The sequence below is a fragment of the Pelophylax lessonae genome (genome assembly GCF_965119305.1).
Source record: "Pelophylax lessonae genome assembly, chromosome: 12".
NCBI classification, from domain to species: Eukaryota; Metazoa; Chordata; class Amphibia; order Anura; family Ranidae; genus Pelophylax; species Pelophylax lessonae.
Genome location: NC_138779.1, coordinates 96,706,985 through 96,729,350, shown reverse-complemented (window position 1 = coordinate 96,729,350; position 22,366 = coordinate 96,706,985). Strand labels below are relative to the sequence as shown.

Genomic DNA, 22,366 nt, shown 5'->3' with positions numbered 1-22,366 from the left:
CGCGGGATGCCTGTCGCCCAAAAGAAAGTTTTGGAACTTCTTTTGGGTGACAGGCGTCCCGCGATTTTGTTTGCGCTATTTTACCGCGGTTTATTGGGCAATACGATTGCGGTGCCATTGAAAGTAACAGGATCCCAAGAGCGTCCTGTGATTTGCGGCAGTTTGGAATCGCGGGCAGAATTGCGGCGATTCCGCCCATGATCTGGGGCGCCTAAGTGTGAACGGAGCCTCGATAGACATAAATGAATCAGTTTCTCGTTTGTTTTTTGCTTCTACATCACATATGCAGAGTACCAACAATTACATTTTTAACGGCTAGAAACACATTAACCTTTCAATTTGTCATCTGTTTGGCAAAAGTTTTCCAAACTTCTCTTCGGTTTTTTGGCTTAAAAACATCACAACTGATCTTTGATTTGTGTTAACTAACAAACTCTAAATGACAGATTTTCAAATGATTTTTCGCCTAGTGTATGGGCACCATTACCATCTTGTAGCATTAGAAATAACACACTTCTTTTGAACTGTCAATCAATAGAGTGAATAAGTGTTTTTACTTGACCTGTAGTCACGGCCGGTGCTAGAATATTTTGCGCCCTAAGACCGTTTACTTGCCCCCCCCAAGAAAAAAAAAAATAGAAAATAATTCTCTTACTGTCACACAAGACTGCTGCTATTGTATATATATATTATATTTACAGATGATATATAATATTGGGAAATGGCCTGGACTGGGGATCACACAAGACTGCTGCTTATATTACAATTTACTACTGATATATAATATTGGGGATCACACAAGCCTGCTGATTTTGCATATATATATTATATTTACTGCTGATATATAATATTGGGGATCACACAAGCCCGCTGCTTTTATATATATATATATTATATTTACTGCTGATATATAATATTGGGTATTGGATCACACAAGACTGCTGCTTTTGAATATATTATATTTACTGCTGATATTATATTAGCAGTAAATATAATATATACGAAAGCAGCAGGCTTGTGTGATCCCCAATATTATATATCAGCAGTTAATTTCTAATATAAGCAGCAGTTCTGTGTGATCCCCAGCCCAGGTCATTTCCCAATATTATAAATCAGCAGTAAATATAATATATACAAAAGCAGCAGTCTTGTGTTATCTGATCCCCCATATTGCTGTGCCCAGCAATGCAGCCTGACCAGCAGGGGAGGACTGGCAGCCTTAGGCCTAGGGGGCAAGTCCAGTCAAGTGGCCCATTGAACCATCGAATCAGCTCACCATCCAGGCCCACCTGGTTTTATAATGGATATTGATGTTATGAAGCAAGACAAACATGATGCAATATGGTAACATAATTGAATGTTAATAGCCACAGAGGAGGTTTACCAAAAATACATGACATTACTCCAGGTGGGGCCTAGGAAGCTCCTGTCAGGCAGAGAGCACTCTGCCTGACAGGGAAGTGACTGTGTTTTATTATTGTGCTGGCCGGGTGCAGGAGCGTACTCTGCACACTCATACCGCTCCGCTGCAGCTCTGCAAATATAAAATTGTATAGCGGCGACCAGATGCTGTATACAGTGTCTGGCCCCTACATTAATCCAGCCCTGAGTGCGGCCTTTTTACCCAGCATCAGAGCAGCCCGGGGGGCAATTGCCACCCTGCCCCCCTTCCCAGTCCTCCCCTGCTGACCAGTGCACAGCAATACTGCCTGACCAGTGCCCATCCAATGCAGCCTGACCAGTGTCCATCCAATGCAGCCTGACCAGTGTCCCCATCCAATGCAACCTGACCAGTGCCCCCATCCAATGCAGAGTTACCAGTGCCCCATCCAATGCAGAGTGACCAGTGCCCCATCCAATGCAGAGTGACCAGTGCCCCATCCAATGCAGAGTGACCAGTGCCCCATCAATGCAGAGTGACCAGTGCCCCCATCAATGCAGAGTGACCAGTGCCCCTATCAATGCAGAGTGACCAGTGCCCCCATAATGCAGAGTGACCATTGCCCCATCCAATGCAGAGTGACCAGTGCCCCCATCCAATGCAGAGTGACCAGTGCCCCATCCAATGCAGAGTGGCCAGTGCCCCATCCAATGCAGAGTGGCCAGTGCCCCATCCAATGCAGTGTGACCAGTGCCCCCATCAATGCAGAGTGACCAGTGCCCCATCAATGCAGAGTGACCAGTGACCCATCAATGCAGTGTGACCAGTGCCTCATCAATGCAGAGTGACCAGTGCCTCCATCATTGCAGAGTGACCAGTGCCCCATCATTGCAGAGTGACCAGTGCCCCATCAATGCAAAGTGACCAGTGCCCCATCAATGCAGAGTGACCAGTGACCAGTGCCCCATCAATGCAGAGTGGCCAGTGCCCCATAAATACAGAGTGACCAGTAACCAGTGCCCCCATCAATGAAGAGTGACCAGTGCCCCCATCAATGCAGAGTGACCAGTGCCGCATCAATGCAGAGTGACCAGTACCCCCATCAATGCAGAGTGACCAGTGACCAGGCCTCATTAATGCAGAGTGACCAGTGACCAGTGCCCCATCAATGCAGAGTGACCAGTGCCCCCATCAATGCAGAGTGACCAGTGCCCCATCAATGCAGAGGGACCAATGCGCCATCAGTGCAGAGTTACCAGTGACCAGTGCCCCATTAATGCAGAGTTACAGGGACCAGTGCCCCCATCAATGCAGAGTGACCAGTGTCCCATCAATGCAGAGTGACCAGTGACCAGTGCCGCATCAATGCAGAGTGACCAGTGACCAGCGCCCCCATCAATGCAGAGTGACCAGTGCCCCATCAATGCAGAGTGACCAGTGACCAGACCTCATCAATGCAGAGTGACCAGTGCCCCATTAATGCAGAGTGACCAGTGACCAGTGCCCCCATCAATGCAGAGTGACCAGTGCCCCATCAATGCAGAGTGACCAGTGCCCCATCAATGCAGAGGGACCAATGCGCCATCAGTGCAGAGTTACCAGTGACCAGTGCCCCATTAATGCAGAGTTACAGGGACCAGTGCCCCCATCAATGCAGAGTGACCAGTGTCCCATCAATGCAGAGTGTCCAGTGACCAGTGCCCCATCAATGCAGAGTTTCCAGTGACCAGTGCCCCCATCAATGCAGAGTGACCAGTGACCAGTGCCCCAATCAATGCAGAGTGACCAGTGACCAGTGCCCCCATCAATGCAGAGTGTCCAGTGACCAGTGCCCCCATCAATGCAGAGTGACCAGTGCCCCATCAATGCAGAGTGACCAGTGCATAGGGATTAGAGCTGTGTTGGAATTGCATTGTTAGACTACATTCACACTTGAGCTGAGTGTTTTCAGGCTTTTTTTCAAGCATTTTTTTCAGGTGTTTTTGAGCTTTTTTTTTTTTTTAGCAGTTTTGCAAATATAGGCGTTTTTTCACTCGTTTTTCATTTAGGCGTTTTTGCTGTAGCCATTAGAAGCCTGTGTATGCTGTGGAGTGATGCTAGAAAAATGGGAGGGGAACTGCTGTTTGAGCTGAAAACGCCTTAAAAATGCTAATTTCTCGCTGTTCAGGCGCTTTCCATTCATGTCTACGGGGACAACAATGCTCAAATCTGCCTGAAAAATAGCTTATGTACTTTTTTGAGTGACAAGCCTTTTGCTACAGTCGACAAAACATTGAAATGTGAACCCGGGTCCATTGAAATGAATGACATTTTGCTTGTTCAGCGTCTGAGCAACGAGCTTTGAGCTGAAAAACGCTGAAGCGTGAATGGGGTCGTAACTGCGTATAATTTTCTTTCAGGCTATGAAATCTGGATTAATTGCAACCCTGCATCTCCTTCAAAAACAGCATCCTAGGAGGAGAGTGGCACTTGTAACCTTCAGTGATCAGGTAAGATCAAGAAAAAATATCAAAGACAATAGAGTGTAAATAAATGTACAGAATGCTTGGTCTCTACATAAGAATGTAGTGTGACTGTTTCTACATCTATATGGGTTATTGTGGGCAATATCTCTGATTACTTCTGTGCTGCCTTTGATGTGAGCTGCTAATATTCATGTGATGGTAATTTTATTGCCAGGTGAAGATTTATGGAGATGGCACTATAAAGCCACAAGTGTTGGAGGACTGTGAACTTCTAGACACTGATTACCTAAAATCACAAGGCGAGAACCAGCCAGTGCCACAAATATTAGGAGAGACTCTTCATGTGCTGGAGGCCCAAATTGAAAGGTAATAATGGTTGTTTTGTATCAAAAGGGAAGGTAAACCTAAAAAAGAGTCCTGGCTCTTTTGGATATTTTGCAGTCAGCAGGTGTTTTAAAATATATATAGAAAGTATCTACAGCATGTGTTTAGATAACATCCTCACAGAAAGAGATTTCCAGAAAGTTCATCCTCTATAGGCATTGATATTATAAAAAACGCACCTTAATAAAATGGCAAAAACAGACATGGAATTTGACTTAAATGAAAAAAATAGCGAACTACTTCTTAAAGGCTTGAAATGTGCTTAATAACTGCTTGATAGCTATTCCCCTTATTTGCATTGAATTGGATGGGTTGAAAACACGTTGCCCACAAAACAAAAGGCATTTCAGTGTTCATGTTAAGATGACATTCTCAGCCTCACCCTACCTACACAGAGGTTTTTCTAGCTCATGGGACAATAATTTAGTTCCAGCAGACCTAGAGTGATCATCAGTGGGGTCAGTTAAGAGACAAAAAGGTACTATGCACCGCACATCACATCAGTGCCGGTGTCAGTGTAGAGGAGGGACAGCCAACTACGGATGCGCCATTGTAAGTCCATGGGAAATGTCATCATCTAGGCTCTGCAGCCGTTGCCAGCAATCTTTCCTCTACACTTAGGCTGTGTTCACATATGTGCGAATTGGATGTGGTTTTCACCGCATCCAATTTGCATGCCATGTGAGTGTGAACGCCTCTTAATGAAGCCTGTTCACACATGTCTGAGGCGGCCATGGTGCGAATTCCAAAAGGGTCCTGTGCTTTTTTGGGTCCAATTCAGGTGCGAATTAAGGAAAATATAAATACTTGAATCGCACCTGAACCAGTGAACAGGAACGCACCGGACCCCAGGCTGGAAACCGCAGCCGCACATTTGTAAAACCGGCCTGAAGATGCCACTGGAGAGGCCATGTAGTAAGACCACAGTGACTTCAGATTAGTTAGGTTTTGACCAGACTTCCATATTAAGTCTCTGAGAACCTAGCAACAATATGAAGCTCCCAACTGAAAGCCTTTATTTAATGCTGTTTTATTACAGCTATCAGTCCTCTGCTTGGATTAAGAGATATCCTGCTAATGCTTTTCATATCCTCCAATCAGCCAGGCTATGCAGACCCAGCCAAAATGTTTATACATTTCTGTGTCTATAGCTGAGCTGCTGCAACAGAATTTTTTAATACTCTGACTTTTGGAAAAAAAAAAATGGTGCTCAGTACCATTTCCCATCTCTTCACTCAGTTTTGGGGTTCATCAGTCCTCATTATCATCACACACAATCACCTGAGCATGAGACCACTTCCTAATGTCTCATGACTTATTAACTATTCTTTACCATTATAAATTGTGCAGTGATTGTTTGGCAAACTCAGCTGAGCTAACCACTAATGACATAACTACACTACCTTTAAAGACGATAGGGGTGCATGTAAGATTCAGAAGCTAAATAGAAAACCTCAAAGACAGTTCTGGAAAAATATCAAGGCGATTCTGAAACACACTAGTGGTGCAAAAAAAAAAAAAAAAGCAAGAACTTAGGGTTACAAGTGATGGTTTACAACAATAAGCAATGCTATGTACAATTAAATACCAGCTAGACTCAGTTCTCTAGAGACCAAGATTATAAATTCATAGAGTCCATGAAGTCCATAGAGGAATGAAAGAAGAATATGAAGTCAGCCAAAGCTATTCCTGCAGCTGCTGGTAAGCAAATCTGGGAAGGATCCCTCAGCAAGGTATGAAAAAGAAATAACAGCAGGGGGCAAGGATTAATGTATCATAGGAGCATCACTTTATTATAAAAAGGCACGCTTCCATGTAAACAGCTTTACTCCAGCTCCAGAGGCAGTGAGTGGTGGAAACAGAACACAGAGCAGCAGTCCAGCAATCCAGTTTGCCTCACCAGTAACTGCTGTGTATGGGAGAAGACCTGCCAGAAGGATGGATGGTTGGCGTCATCTATGGCAATAAGCTCTTGCCGCTAACAGGACACCAAACAATGTCAGAAGGAGGGCCGGGTTGCTACACGTTTCAGGGGCTCCGTCCCCTTTTTCAAGCTCTTGTGTTCTGTTTCTATCACTCACTGCCTCTGGAGCTAGAGTAAAGCTGTTTACATGTAAGTATGCTTTTTATAATAAAGTGATGCTCCTACGATTAACTCCTACCTCAGTGAAAATAATCTTCTTGATCCCTTACAGTCTGGCTTTCGCTCGCAGCACTCCACAGAAACTGCCTTACTAAAACTCACTAACGATTTACTAACTGCTAAAACCAATGGCCACTACTCCATACTCCTATTACTTTACCTCTCTGCAGCCTTTGATACTGTTGGCCACCTGCTCCTTCTGTTTCCTTGGCCTTCAAGATTTTGCTCTATCTTGGTTCTCCTCCTACCTATCACAGCACAGCTGGTAATATTCCCCCCGCCCATGCCCCCCTCCATGACTTTTCTATCAAAATCAGTAATGCAACCATCAATTCCTCCCCTCCTGTCAGGGTACTAGGTGTAATCCTAGACTCTGACCTGTCATTTCAGCCCCAAATCCAATCATTGTCAAAAGCTTGTAGACTTCACCTCCGTAACATCTCAAAAATTCACCCCTTTTTAACAACGGAAACCACCAAGCTACTCATTCACTCCCTTGTTATCTCTCGCCTCGACTATTGCAACTCCCTTCCCATAGACCTGCCGCTCCATAGGCTATCCCCTCTTCAGTATATCATGAATGCTGCTGCCAGGCTTATCCACCTTACCAACCGCTCAGTGTCTGCCACCCCTCTCCGCCAATCCCTACACTGGCTCCCGATTGTCCAGCGAATTAAATTCAAAATACTAACCACAACATACAAAGCCATTCACAACTCTGCCCCGAGCTACATCACCAATCTTCTCTCCAAATATCACCCAAACCTTCCTCTCCGCTCCTCTCAAGACCTCCTACTCTCAAGCTCCCTTGTTTCCTCCTCCCATGCTTGTCTCCAGGATTTCTCCAGAGCCTCTCCCTTCCTCTGGAACACTTTAGGTCAACCTGTCCGGCTATCTCCTTCTCTAGCTGCTTTCAGGTGATGACTGAAAACTCATCTCTTCAGGGAAGCCTATCCCACCTCCAACTAATCTTTGACCTCTTCCATCCACTCATTCCCCACAGTTACAACCTCTTGTAACATCTGTCCAACCCTATTAGATTGTAAGCTCTTCTGAGCAGGGCCCTCTTAATGCTCTTGTATTTTATTGTATTGTAACTGTATTGTCTCCCTTTTATATTGTAAAGTGCTGCGTAAACTGTTGATGCTATGTAAATCCTGTATAATAATAATAATAATATGATACATTAATTCTTGCGCCCTGCTGTTGATTCTTTTGCTTAAAAGTGACGGTTTGTAGTTTTTTATGGGATTAATGGATAGGACATCAGCTATGTACTGATAAATATTACATCTCATTGTAGCATTTCATTTAATATATGTTACATTCCTTCAGATTTTTGAAATGTGCACATGAACACTACTAAAGACCCTTTCATTTAAACTAGCCTTGTAATTGATGTTTTTGGATCTTAAAATTGGTCCTTTCACAAACATACAGTATAATCAAGGATTCGTCCGTCATACTTACAATTGCAGATCAATAATTCTTTCTAGTATTTCCAGAGCCTGGACTGGGTTTTTATTCATTGCATTGCTCCAGCTTTTCACAATCAGATCCAGACTATAGGTTGGCCTTTGCCATTGTCCGAATTAAAAGATGCTCTAAATACTGTAATTATGAGGTGGAATTATGCTTTCATTAAAATATGTTTTATTTAATAATTTAGCCTGCAAGAAAATGGTGCTACAGCTCTGGGTCCTGCAGCATTGGTTTCTATAGCTATGGCCTCCAAGAGACCAGGATCTAAGGTATGTGAGTCACAATCAGACCAGTAGCAGATGAAGGGCCTGTGAAGACAGCTTTTCATTTACTTCAAGTGGGCTTTGCGTTACCAAGTTTATGGGAATGTAAAACCAGCTTGAAACAAGTGAACTGCAGGTCAGAAGGAAGTCAGGTTAATGCATCTGCACCTCTCAATGAATTCCTAATGATCACAGAAGTGTCTCAGACTGATGCCATTGACACAAGCCCCAAGCCCCCTGGGACAGACTATAAAGTGTACCTAAACCCAGACAACAGTGTATCCATCCATTGGGGGGAACCCACACATATCAAGGCTTGGTCCTTCAAAGTGTTCTGGATGTTAAGAAATGGCTGTTCCCATAAGTGTACTGACAAATCAGGTACCCTGAAAGTCCTATTATTTTTTCTTTTAGGGTTTTGATGTATTTTTCAGTGGATAGAAAACTGGTTTAAACATTGTATTCAGCGTAGTGATTAATGTATCATACTTGGAATGTTCCAAGGTTGTTCGTAATATACCATAAGGTTCAGTATTGGCACTTTTACTTTTTGACCTATTTCCAGAGATATAGAGTTGATATGAAAGTTATATAGAAAAGTACAATTTCCTATTTGCAGATGACACTGAGCTATGTAGTGGAATAAAGTCCCTACAACATGTGTCTAATGTATTTGTAGGCCTGATGTGCTGTTTGATTGGGCAACTACCTGGTAAAATTAGGTTTAATGTTGAGAAATGGGAGAGACACAATCTTGGCCCTGTACAAAGCATTTGTGCACTGGGCCTGGATTGAGTTAATAATTATGCTTACGGTGTATTATTCACATTTGTACAGACAGCTATCTGTCAACAAGGGCAACTCCAGGGGTTCCCTTGAATTATCTGAAGAGGGTTAATAAGGAAGAGAGTGTCCTATTAGACTATAACACTGCATCGTTTGATTCATATCAAGGTGTACCAACATCACAAGAGAAATATTTAAACCCGTACAAACAGTTTGTTGGACTTTTTAGGCACAAATTGAGAATGCACAGTTTGGTTAAAACATTGTTTTATTCATATACTGTATAAGCAGACAAAATAATATCCAGACCATGACACTTCCACAACCATGCTTGACTGTAGGCAAGACACACTTGTCTTTGTACTCCTCACCTGGTTGCTACCCCACACGCTTCTGAACCATCTGAACCAAATAAGTTTATCTTGGTCTCTTTAGACCACAAGACATGGTTCCAGTAATCCATGTCCTTAATCTGCTTGTCTTTAGCAAACTGTTTTCGGGCTTTCTTGTGCATCATGTTTAGAAGAGGCTTCCTTCTGGGATGACAGAAATGCAGACCAATTTGATGCAGTGTGCGGCGTATGGTCCGAGCACTGACAGGCTGATCACCCACCCCTTCAACCTCTGCAGCAATGCTGGCAGCACTCATACGTCTATTTCCCAAAAACAACTTCTGGATATGACGCTGAGCACATGCACTCAACTTCTTTGGTCGACCATGGCAAGGCCTGTTCTGAGTGGAACCTGTCCTGTTAAACCACTGTATGGTCTTGGCCACCGTGCTTGCAGCTCAGTTTCAGGATCTTGGAAATTTTCTAATAGCCTAGGCCATCTTTATATAGCCTAACAATTCTTTTTTCAGATCCATAGAGAGTTCTTTGCCATGAGGTGCCATGTTGAACTTCCAGTGACCAGTATGAGAGAGTGAGAGCGATAATACCAGATTTAATACACCTGCTCCCTATTCACACCTGAGACCTTGTAACACTAACGAGGGAGGGAAAATGGCTAATTGGGCCCAATTTGGACATTTTAACTTTAAAAGCTCTGGTGAACTCCATGACCAAGAGGGTTAAGGCAGTGCTGGAAAATAATGGTGGCCACACAAAATATTGACACTTTGGGCCCAATTTGGACATTATCACTTAGGGGTGTACTCATATTTGTTGCCAGCAGTTTAGACATAGCTGTGTGTTAAGTTATTTTGAGGGGACAGAAAATTTACACTGTTATACAAGCTGCACTAACTACACTAACTACTTTACATTGTAGCAAAGTGTAATTTCTTCAGTGTTGTCACATGAAAAGATATAATAAAATATTTACAAAAATGTGAGGGGTGTACTCACTTTTGTGAGATAGTGTATATATACACTATCTCACAAAAGTGAGATACTGTATATATATATATATATATATTTTTTTTTTTTTTTTATATATATTACATATTTTGGCTATTGGGTTTAGATATACGTTTAGGTATTTTTGAACACATTAAATGGGTGTACATGGAATAATCACAGAAAAATAAATATTTTTTCAATGGTTTATGGGAAATTGTTAGGAGTACATTATATAGCACGGAATGAAATTAATAGCTGCTTGGGGATTGCTGTGAGACTTATCTCTCTTGTCTTCCCCAGGTGATAATTTGTACAGATGGTCGAGCGAACACTGATCTGGGGAATCTGGAGGATATAACTGAGGAGTACATCTACCAGTCCTCCAAGCTTTACTATAGCAATCTGGGAGATCTTGCTCTTCAGCACAGGTTAGATATCATTTTCTTTACACCACAGGCATTTAGGAAAGATTATTATCTTGTCACAATAGGTGCAGTAGATAAAGGCTGGGACAAATTTATATGTAGCAACTCGATTTGTTTTATACACTTAACTACGGATACCAGAAAAATCTTTCTTAAGCCTAGTACACGCGTATTGAAAGTCATCTGGTTCAGCGGGAACTGGCGGACTTTCAGTACATGTGTACTGCTGTAGTTAGACCTGCTTCTGTCAAACGGTTTTCTGGAAAACCACCATTCGATCAACACTTTCAGCCAATGGCTGCAAGTACTCTTCTGTGTATTTTGGTGGTGGGAGAGATCCCTGCATCACACATCGTTGTGTTGATGCAGGGATCAGTCAGTTTTTTTCATTCAACCCGTAAGTTCAACGAAAAAAAACTGAACATGTATATCCAGCTTAGTGGATTCTCTGCCAACCTCGTTCACTTTTGCAGTCTCTTGGCTGCCCACACTAATATCTTATCAATTTTTTTCCCTGCTTCTAATGTTGTCCCTATTTCTTGCTTCATTGTGTTTAAACATTTACATTCTTGTTTGGAAATCTTACTTTTTTTTACATGTTTGGACCCCATTCTGACACCTTTACTATCCATGCTCCTTTACTATCTATGGTGCATTATAATGCCATCTTGTCTATGTTTCTTCTATTCATAACCCAGAAAATCTATTTTACAAATGAGAAATGCTGACACAGAAAGAAGTCCTTTTCTGCATTGAATTTCATGATTCCCAACACAGTCAGCATTGATGGGAGAATCTCTCCCATGGAGCCATTGTATTCTTCTGGTGGGGGGGTGGGAGAAGCCGTTCTCTAGTTCGCTAGTGGCTATACCATACAGTACGTAAAATCTGACAGGCTGGTTGTACCCAAGTTGATTGATCGATCAACTTGGATACATTTAGCCTGTGTAAACATGGTTCCAATCTCGGACAGTTCCTGAAAACTGTCTGTGGCTGGCTTAACTCACTTTCAACCCTTCAACTAACCCTTCAGATAACAGAGGGCTTATTGAGGAACAAGCTACTGTGAGCTAATAGAACAACCCTATCACAAAAGTAGATGTATTGATGCATAACTCTGTTACCTAAAATGAAACACAACATTATTAAAATACCTCTCAGTCATCAAAACTATCTACTTAAAAGCCTTCTGGTCTTCCCAAGGGCCAAGAAGTTTGCTATTCTGCTATCAGGAGACACTAATGAAAGTAAAATACATTAACAATACTGAGCTTCTTTGTAGTACTGTGTTTGTTATCCTATGACATGGGCCTGACATAATCAAGATTCTACTTTTGACCTTGCTGGCTTAAATTATTTAGGGACCTTTTAAGGATCCCCACCCAATTCTGTTGCTTCAGTGCTTTTGACGTACAGTAAGTAAGTAAGTAATTTGGTAGAGTTTATGTATCAGTGTGTATGTGTCTTGTAGTGTGGTGGTGTCTGTGGTGACGATAGAAGGAACAGACTGCAGACTGCCTGAACTAGGACAACTTGCCGATAAGACAGGAGGAAAGGTATGCTGTGCGCAGCACTGATGCATATATGTCATGTATATCATTTTTGGGTAAAACTGCATTTATATCAATGAAGCCTGCAGACCTATGACCCCAAGTTGGCCCAAGCTATTTTTTTGTTGCTGTTGCTGTAATGGTACTTTGACCTATGCAATTTTACTAAATAGGGGACTTACTGCATTTGCCATTTTTCTATATTTCTTTGTCTGCTTCAGACTCTGTTTATTTGCACTGGTCAATGTAGTGCTGGGCTTTTGTTACTGTTTAATTTAGTGCAGAGATCAGATGTATATCATGCCCAAAATTAACTGCAAAATCATTTCTGTAAAATCTAAATGAATACCTTAGGGTGGATAAATATAATGCATTACATTTACTAGAAGTTGAAGAAGAACACTTGACACTGACACAGGAAGCAAAGCTACTACACATACAATTCACTTTGGTGAAGGTTATGTAAAGAGTTGCAAAAAAAAAAAAAAACAAACTGATGTAAAGAACATGATGAAACCCATGCATATTGTTAGACAGGTGCATTCTCTGCTCCAAGTAAAGAAGAGAGTGGCCACAGTTACTCATTACAGGAATGCATGCAAAAGTGTTATTTAGATATATTTAGTGATTTAAATAGGTTTTCTTTGTGAAATAAAATCCTGATGTTTAATTATTATTATTGTTATTATTTCAGGTACTTATACAGCGCTGTCAATTTACGCAGCGCTTTACATATACATTACACATTCACATCAGTCCCTGCCCTCAAGGAGCGCTTTACATATACATTATACATTCACATCAGTCCCTGCCCTCAAGGAGCGCTTTACATATACATTATACATTCACATCAGTCCCTGCCCTCAAGGAGCGTACAATCTAAGGTCCCTAACTCGTATTCATACATACATACATAGTAGGGCCAATTTTATACAGGATCCAATTAACCTACCAGCATGTCTTTGGAGTGTGGGAGGAAACCCACGCAGGCACAGGGAGAACATGCAAACTCCAGGCAAGTAGTGTCGTGGTTGGGATTCGAACCAGCGACCCTCTTGCTGCTAGGTGAAAGTGCTAACCACTACACCACTGTGCCGCCCAAAATTAAACTGGTATTTACTAATCAAAGAAAAAAGGTCCACATGTTGAATCCCTGTGTGCAAATAGCACTTGCAATATTAAACCGTTACTATGAATTGTGCAAATATACAGTGCTCCTATGAATCATAACCAAACATCAATCAATGAATGAAACCAAAACAATAGTATATATAGTGCTCAGTCCCAAATAATCATGAACAAAACTTTAAACAAAAAGTGAAACTAAAAACAATTATCTATGTCGTGCTCAGTCCCAAATAAATGTCTTAAATTTAGAATAAAGTGTCTTGTGCTCTCTTTAGATGCAATATAATCCTCCAGTGCCACCAGTTCACCAAATGTGTGATATAGGTCCCCACTCACCAGATGTAGTTGACCCTCTTATCATATGACAGAGGAGTCAAAGATCGCTTTGGTGGTCTCCCACAGACTAGGGGCTGCTCACCAGTATCCTTTCCCCACAGTAATGTCACCCTTTATTAATGTTCTATTGAATTTTTAAAACAGAATTTGAAACCATCTTTACCAATGGTAAAAGCTAAAATACAGTATAACGGGACTGCTTGTATACAGTATATATATCTGTTTTCTTTTTGATGCAACTGTATTCTCTTTTTTGACTTGGCTAGGTAAATATCGTACATCCTTTGAATTTGGCCAAGGAGTTTCAATCTATCCTGGATGAACAAATCATTGCTACTGATGTTCAAGTGAAGGTTTATCTGCCCCATTCTATGTAAGTAAAATTGTGCTACATGAAGAACAGATTTGAAGGCCTAGAGTATGTGATATCTATTGCTTCAGTGCACTACTGCCATTCTTTGGGAGAAAACAAATGATAATTCTAGACTGGGTAACAATTTGAGACAGGTTTAGTGATGTCGCTGGGGTTAAAGTTGCTAATATTTCAACGTTTACTTTACAGCCCTTGTCTACAATAATAATTTTCTAATAGTAAAAAGATTTATTCAGACCACACTTATTAATGGACTGAAGGAATCGCCCATTACTATGCCATATTTTCTGATTCCGCTTTAAAAGTGTGAAAATGCAGCAGAACAGTTTGTTTTACTGGCCCAAAGGCTGCCACCCCTCTAGTTGAAAGAGCTTGCACCTGTTTCTGAGCAGAAAGGCCTACTTCCTACATGCCAATCTAATCATTCTGGTAAGCCAATAGAAGATGACTCTTGAGGACCTGATGGCAAAATGAAAAGGTTGTCCACTTTCCTCAAACCTTTTGACGTTTGCAAGTATACTGTTAGCAACTTTACCATGTTTAAGGAACTGAAGTCTTCCTGCTGTGTACTCAGTGACCCCTGTGCGAAAACTTGGTTGGAACTACTTCCCAGTTTTGCTGGAAACTAGATACCACTTTAGAATTGAGCTTTGAAGATGGATTTAGTATCACTATTTCTGTTAAAAAAAAAAAAAAGACCCAACAGAACCGTTGCAGGAAAATTCTGTAATCTTCAACATCCTTCTATCCGAAGTAGTTTCTGTCAGAAGAACTGGTTTTACCGTAAGGAACCTCAACAGAAATAAAACTTTTGAAGCAAAGGGTGCCTGCACCAGTGCTTTTAGAACCAAGCTTAAGTCCCAAAAAGGGAACAAGGATTTATTTGGGGGGTCATTTAAGGATTGTCGTCTGCAAGGAGCATCTTGTCAATGGCTCTTCCACCCATCTGCAGCCTGTGAAAGAAGAGAAGGTAAAGATTTGTACTTTAAATGGAGTTGTATGACAGACCAACCTCTAGCGCTGACTGTAAAAAGTCCAGGATATTGGCTAGAGCAGGGGGGCACAGAATAAAAATAGTTTGCTGAGCAAACAAAACAAACTTCTTTCATATCGTCTCGTATATAGCGTTCTTAGATGATCTTCTAGCCTTCACAAAGGTCTGAACCACCTCAGATGAGAATCCCTGCACCTCTAGTCCAGCCTATTCCATAGCCAGGCTAATAAAAGTAATCTCACTAGATTGGGGTTCTGTCACTGACCTTGCCATAAAAGATTTCATTTGATCAGAAACAAGATTGGTGATGCTAATTACATCTGGAGGAGCAGTGAAAGCCAAGGCCTTGGTAGGTGGAAAGCACCTGCATGGCATGAACTTCTTCTGTCCAAATTTTCAGAAGCACCTTCATATTTAAGGACACCGGAGTGAGACAAAGATCAAACTGAAAATTCCATGGCACTGTAAACCTATCTTGTATCACAGAGTCTTCCCATTTGTACCCTTGTTGCAACCAAAAAAGAACACTTCAGTTGGGGAGCTAGGAAGAGGTGGTCTTGTGGGTTCCAGAAGAGGTGTTAACCCATTGTGTGCTGAAAAGAGGTTGGCCAGGAAAAATATTTTAATGATGACATATAATTTAATACTATCCATGGTAAATTTGTTCAATACATTAAAAATGAATGTCGTTTGGTTGATGCAGTATTTCTCTGTGAGGCCATATACCTTTTTCTATTCTCTAGATTTTTATTGGCTTGTTTTTCCTCTTGTATTCAGGCATTTCCTCTATGAGGGGCATACTGAGCCTGTCCTGACAAAGAAAATTGGAAGTACAAATCCAGACACTGTGTTGTCTACAGAATTTTCTATCCATTCATCCAAAACTAAAGGTAAGATCATTGGAATTTGAAGACCTTTGAACCACTAATGAAAATTGCTTTAAACAAACAACTGTGCTAAGAGTTCAATAAGTTCAAAGTACTGAAAACAGAGTGCAGATAAAATGTGAGAGGAAAAGCGGACAATAAACAGAAAGATGCACATGACAGTTGTACTATATACACTGCTCAAACACATTTTAATCAGAGTATAGCATCAAGTCATTTCAACTCCTGGGATATTGATCTGGTCAGTTAAGTAGCAGAGGGGGCTGGTAATCAGTTTCAGCTGCTTTGTAGATGGTGCAGTAGATGGGCAACAATGAGATGGCCTCCGAAACAGGAATGGTTTTACAGGTGGAGGCCACTGACATTTTTTTTCCCTACTCATCTTTTTAGTAGTTTTGAATTTGGCCAGTGTCAATATCACTACTGGTAGCATGAGACAATACCTGGACCCTATAAAGGTTACACAGACAGTTCAACTCCTCCAGGATGGCGCATCAATCTGTGCCATTGCCAGAAGGTTTGCTGTGTCTCCCAGCACAGTCTCAAGAGCACGGAGGAGATTCCACGAGACAGGCAGTTACTGGACAGGGCTGTAGAAGTTCCTTAACCCATCAGCAGGACCAGTATCTGCTGCTTACAAGGAGGAACTGGATGAGCACTGCCAGAGCTCTACAAAATTACCTCCAGCAGGCCACTGGTGTGAATGTCTCTGACCAAACAATCAGAAACAGACTTGATAAGGGTGGCCTGAGGGCCAGACCTCCTCTAGTGGGCCTTGTGCTCACTGCCTGGCACTGTAGAGCTTGAGTGGCATTTGCCATTGAACACCAAAATTGGCACTGGCGCCCTGTGCTTTTCACAGATGAGAGCAGGTTCACTCTGAGCACATGTGACAGACGTAAAAGAGTTAGGAGAATCCGTGGAGAATGTTATGCTGTCTGTAACATCGTTCAGCATGAGACATATCCATGGAGGGACGCACAGACCTCTACAGACTAGACAATGGCATCCTGACTGCCATTAGGAATTGAGATGAAATCCTTGGACCCATTGTCAGACCCTATGGTGGTTCCCTGGGTCCTGGGTTCCTCCAGGTGCACGACAATGCCCGGCCTCATGTGGCCAGAGTATGCAGCCAGTTCCTGGAGGATTAAGGAATTTATATCATTAAAATCCAATAGAACACCTCTGAGACATTATGTTTCGGTCCATCCGACACCACCAGGTTGCACCTCAGTCTGTTCAGGGGCTCAGTAATACCCTGGTCCAGATCTGGGAGGAAATACCTTAGTACACCATCTGTTGTCTCATTAGGAGCATGCCCCGACATTGTCAGGCATGCATACAACCTTTGGGGCCATACAAACCACTGAGTACCATTTTGAGTTGCTGCAATTACATTTTAGCAAAATGAACTAGCCTGCTGCATAATTTTTTTTCTCTTTGATTTTTTAGGGGTGTCTTTGGATTCAGCCCTCTGTAGGTGATGATTTTCATTTCAATGAAACGATGTGGCATCCTTTTTTTCCTAAGACATTACCCAGTCCAAAGCAGTATAAATATTCACCATGATATTTTTCCCCATTAGGATCTGATGTGTTTTCAAAGAGTTCCTTTTAATTTTTTTGAGCAGTGTATATTTTTTTATCTGTTATCCTATAATAGAGCAGTCTTGGTTCCCAGCCATAGTTAATGCCTAATACCCAATATCATAATCAGTGATGTTAGAAGTCACCTTTTAACCCTAAATGGTATCATGTCCACTTTAGTTCTATGCATTATGCGTCTTGCCTGTCTCTCCTATTGATCCTTGGGGGACAGGGCATCTCCTTTGTAGAACTTGTCCTTCCTTCCAGAGGCTGGACACCAGACATGGCAAGAACATTTGCTCCTGCCACTGTACTAAGTACTGGCTTTAAAGTCTTTATGATTTCTTTTATATTCTACAATACCTTTTTTTTTTTTTAAATTTTGATCTTTTTTCATATTTGAAGATACAACTTTACTTTAGCTGATATATTATATAGGGGTTTTAAAGTATAATAGACTGGTCATTGTACAGTTGCTCCTAGTAAAAATGAAATATACTTTCTTTTACTTTCTTTTAAAGAACTGATGTATCCTTGAAGTGAAATGTTTGTCCATAAAATATTAGTCTTACTTACTGTGGTTCATGTGTGGGGTCTATCATGTTTTGTGTATCTAGTCTTCGACAGGAAGTTTTGGAAAGGATCATGACATAAGCTTTGACCACTGATCACATTATTATTATCGAAATTACTTCGTCTTTTTTTCAATATAATTGAATATTAAAGTGGAACTTTTTTTTTTCATTTTGGATAGAGCAAGGGAAGGTTATAACCCCTGTCAGATTTTTTTCTGCCATCTGTGTCCCATTGTGGAGATTTTCCTTCTCCTCCTGTCCCATAGACAATCAGGAATTGAAAGGAAATCATGAAAATTAAGGGCATCCCTTGGTAACCCCAGGTAACCAGAACTAGTATTCCCAGTGGAAGATTTCCCCTCTATTAATTTCATAGGGACAACCCAAATTTCGGGATTTTCTTTTACTTTCACTTTCAATGATAATGGTAAACAGGACAAATTGAGAGGGTAAATCTCCATTATGGTGACACAGATAGCAATGAAAACTGACAGGGGTTATAATCCCTTTCCACTCTATATTTAAGACTAAAGAAAACGTTTTGCCTTTAGTTATATTTTAAGGGCATGTGTAGATCACATCAGTTTACATAAAATAGTGGTGCTGTGCTGTTAGATACCATCTAATATACATAAAATCTCAAGTGCACAAGTGACAAACTAAAGTGCATGTGCTACTAAAAAAAGATGTAGATGGGTAATAAGATCTCAAAATATTAGGAAACCGATATTCCATATGCAGTGTACACAAAAATATACAAATATAGCTGAAGAACATAGGAATGTGAATATTAAACCAAAAAACAAGAAGTGAATAAGTGATCAATGTGCATCGACAATCATCAAAATTAGTCCATATAAAAAGACATGAAACAACGGGATAATGAACAGTCCAATGCACATAAAATGAATATATGTGAAATCCCTTCACCCAGAAAGAAATATGACTGATGTCTGGAAAATCCAAAAGGGGTGACACCAGCTGAGTCCACAACAGGATGATCCCTGGAAGCAGTGGGAAGTATAGGAGTCTAGATGAAAGTTATTCATCTGTGCTGTAACCTTACAGCTGTAGGGTGAGAGGCCACCACAAATAGAGGTGTCACCCCTTTTGGATTTTCCAGACACCAGTCACATTTCTTTCTGGGTGAAGGGATTATACATGCACTAATCTTATGTGCATTGGACTGTTCATAATCCTGTTGTTTCACATCTTTTTATATGGACTCATTTTGATAAATGATGCACATTGATTACTTATTCACTTGTTATTTACATTCCTATGTTCTTCAGCTATATTTGTATATTTTTGGGTACACTGCATATGGAATATCAGTTTCTTAATGTTTTGTGATCCACATGTGGATCACAACAAATGGCGCAAAGCATCATTATTCAAATGATAGCTACAGGGACGCATTAGGCATTCTGAACACGCAAACCATAGTGTCTCCTTCTCCACTAGGGGTCAGGTTGCTGGTGGGTGCATCTCCATAAGGGGGATGGAAACCATTAGGAGGCTAGCTCTAATGTCCCAGGTCTCAAAGGTTACCAGCTTGATGGCGCCATCAGGAGAAGCATCCAGCAAGAACCAAACTGGTAACCGCATAACAGGAGCCCCATCAGGCTGGGGTGCTTGTGAATATTAAAAGGTATTTTGTTTAAGGAGGCTTTTATCTGGTATGTAGCATATAGGATCATAACACATGTAGGGAGGGGGGGAGGGGGGGGGACACAAAAGTAATGAAAGAAGGGGGAAGGAAGGGAACAAACAAAACAAAAAAGGAGGATGGGTGGGGGGGAATGCGGGAGGGGGGCATGTATGCCCAGGAGGGGGAGAACAGTGAAAAACCATGAAAAACCTCAGTGAGCAAATAACACCTTGGATAAGGAAGGTAAAATGAAGAGGAACTGTTATCCGGTCCAACTATCTAAGGTTTTTACAGTTGAAAAACGTGAAAGAAACAAAAAAGAAACCAACATTGATCAGATCAGAACATGTGTGGCAAAACTGTTACCGAAAACCCAGGGATATAACAGAGGAGCATGCACCAGGGTCTCAGGTGGCCGTCAGACCAGCAATTTTTGCAAAGAAGGAGTACTGTAGCAGAAAGCTAAGATGACCCATTGGCCTTAGACGTGTAGTGCATCTATGTGGCCCTGACCAAGTAACATTTCTTTAGTGATTCTTGAACTTTGCCATCCATTCCTCCGCCTCCATGATACTGTTAACCATTTTGATTTATTCGGCCTGGCCAGGCACCTGGGATTTTTTCCAGTAAATTAGAATGAGGTGGCGAGCAGCATTAAGAAGGTGTGGCAAAATGCTTTTCTTGTAGTAACTAATGGGAATGGATGGCACATGTAGCAAATACCACATAGGTGAGTCTGGGACAGGATCAGCTTAATTTGGGTCAGAATATCCTGCCAAAAGGATTGTAATTTAGGGCACTCCCACCACATGTGAAGGTAAGCACCGCGCTGACCACAGTCCCTCTAACACAGATCAGATATGTTTGAGTAGATCCTAGCCAGCCTAGTGGGGACTCTGTACCAGCCCATCAACAGCTTATAGCCGTTCTCTTACATCTTTGTGTCCACAGTGCTGGTATAGGTCAAGCTGAACAATTGATCAAGTTGGGTTTCCGAGAAATTGTGCTGCAGGTCTCTCTCCAATTCTCAAATATAGAGGGGCTTTGCTATAGGTCCCCTTGATTGAAGGAGCTTATACAGGGTTGAGTGAAGTATCGGGTCTTTCCCTAAACAATATTTCTCAAACTCAGTCTGTCTGGATGGTTGGCGAATCCTAGGGGACTGGAGATGCATGAAATGGTGAAGTTGCCTGTATCTCCATGAGTATAATGGAAAGCGCCCATACTGCTCCCTCAGGGCATCAAGAGAGAGAAACCCTTGTTCTTGAATAAACCTACCACATTGCACCTCCGCGTCGGAAGCCCATGTCCTAAAAAAGGAAAAACATTCTCCTGGCTCAAACCAAGGGAACCCTCCCAGGGGAGCTAGAGGGGAGATTGGAGGCAAAAGCTGAACCTGTTTATTAATGTCATCCCACAGACGTAGGGAATGGAGGGAGGTGGGCGAGACAGCATCTGAGAGCCCTCTATATTGGCGGGGAAGCCATGGGGCGTGGGATAGGTTTTGACCCGCCAGGGATTTCTCCATAGGAACCCAAAATTTGTCCATAACATAATGATGACAATCAAGAATTCTCTGTAAGGCAATAGCCTCATAATACCGGTATATGGCCGGAATACCTAAGCCACCTGACCATTCGGGCCACTGCAAGAGGCGAAAAGCCAATCGCTGCCGATGGTCGTTCCAAATAAACCAAATAAAAAGGCTGTTGAGGCTCAAAATGAAGGACCGGGGCAGTGAAATAGGTACCATTTGAAAGTAAAAAAGAATGCTGGGCAGGATGTTCATTTTCAAAATGTTCACATGACCTATCCATAAAAAAGAAGTTCTGTTGCAGTTAGACAGGTCCTTCCATATGGTGTTAAGCAATGGAGTATAACTGCATGCATTCAGATTGGAGTATATCTGCATGCATACAGATTAGAGCAATGTTTAGGAAGATATATACCTAAGTATTTCAGGGAGGACTGGCACCTTGGGAATGAAAATTATGTTTGCAACTGTGTAGGCATAGCAAATGGGATATTAGGAGCTAAGATATTGGATTTGCTGTAGTTGATCTTGAAATTATAGAGCAGGTGGAACTCCTGCCATGATGTTAGGCAGGGATACCAGTGGGTTGGTCACATAGAATAATACATCGTCTGCATAAGCTGAGAGTTTATGTTAAGCAGAACCTATCCGGACTCCTTGAATGTTTGGGTTCAGTCTAATTCTGGATAGCAGGGGTTCTAAGGTGAGGGCAAAGATAAGAGGGGACAAGGGACAGCCCTGTTGCGTCCCATTCCTAATAGGGAGTGGCCGCGAAAGGGTTCTGTCTACCCTGACTTGAGCTTTCGGGGAGTCATACAGAGCTGCAATCCATAGAAGCATATTTTGACCCAGCCCCATGCAACTGAGGACAATTCTAAGGTAGGTCCAATTCACCCTGTCAAACGACTTTTCAGCATCAGTGGAAAGCAACAGACAAGGGCGGATGATTGGCCTGCGAGCAGACCCAATAGATAATTTGTATAGCCCTATTTGAATTATCTCTGGCTTCCCTCCCTGCAATGAATCCTGGCTTCCATCGATTTGCCAGGATTCTAGCCAAGAATTTGATGCCAGTGT

General features: G+C 41.8%; 1 protein-coding gene across 1 annotated transcript in view; it reads left to right on the top strand.

Moving 5' to 3' along the window:
- The window catches only part of LOC309568896 (circularly permutated Ras protein 1-like), a gene marked incomplete at its 3' end in the record, with an annotated part of 177,565 nt that overhangs the window by 137,278 nt on the left and 17,921 nt on the right, over positions 1–22,366 (top strand). Inside the window, exons 15-21 of the mRNA XM_082274675.1 lie at positions 3,781–3,870; positions 4,061–4,212; positions 8,043–8,124; positions 10,548–10,675; positions 12,144–12,228; positions 13,953–14,059; positions 15,831–15,943. Coding sequence (XP_082130801.1) covers positions 3,781–3,870; positions 4,061–4,212; positions 8,043–8,124; positions 10,548–10,675; positions 12,144–12,228; positions 13,953–14,059; positions 15,831–15,943 — 757 coding nt within the window. The remainder of the gene's footprint in view (positions 1–3,780; positions 3,871–4,060; positions 4,213–8,042; positions 8,125–10,547; positions 10,676–12,143; positions 12,229–13,952; positions 14,060–15,830; positions 15,944–22,366) is intronic.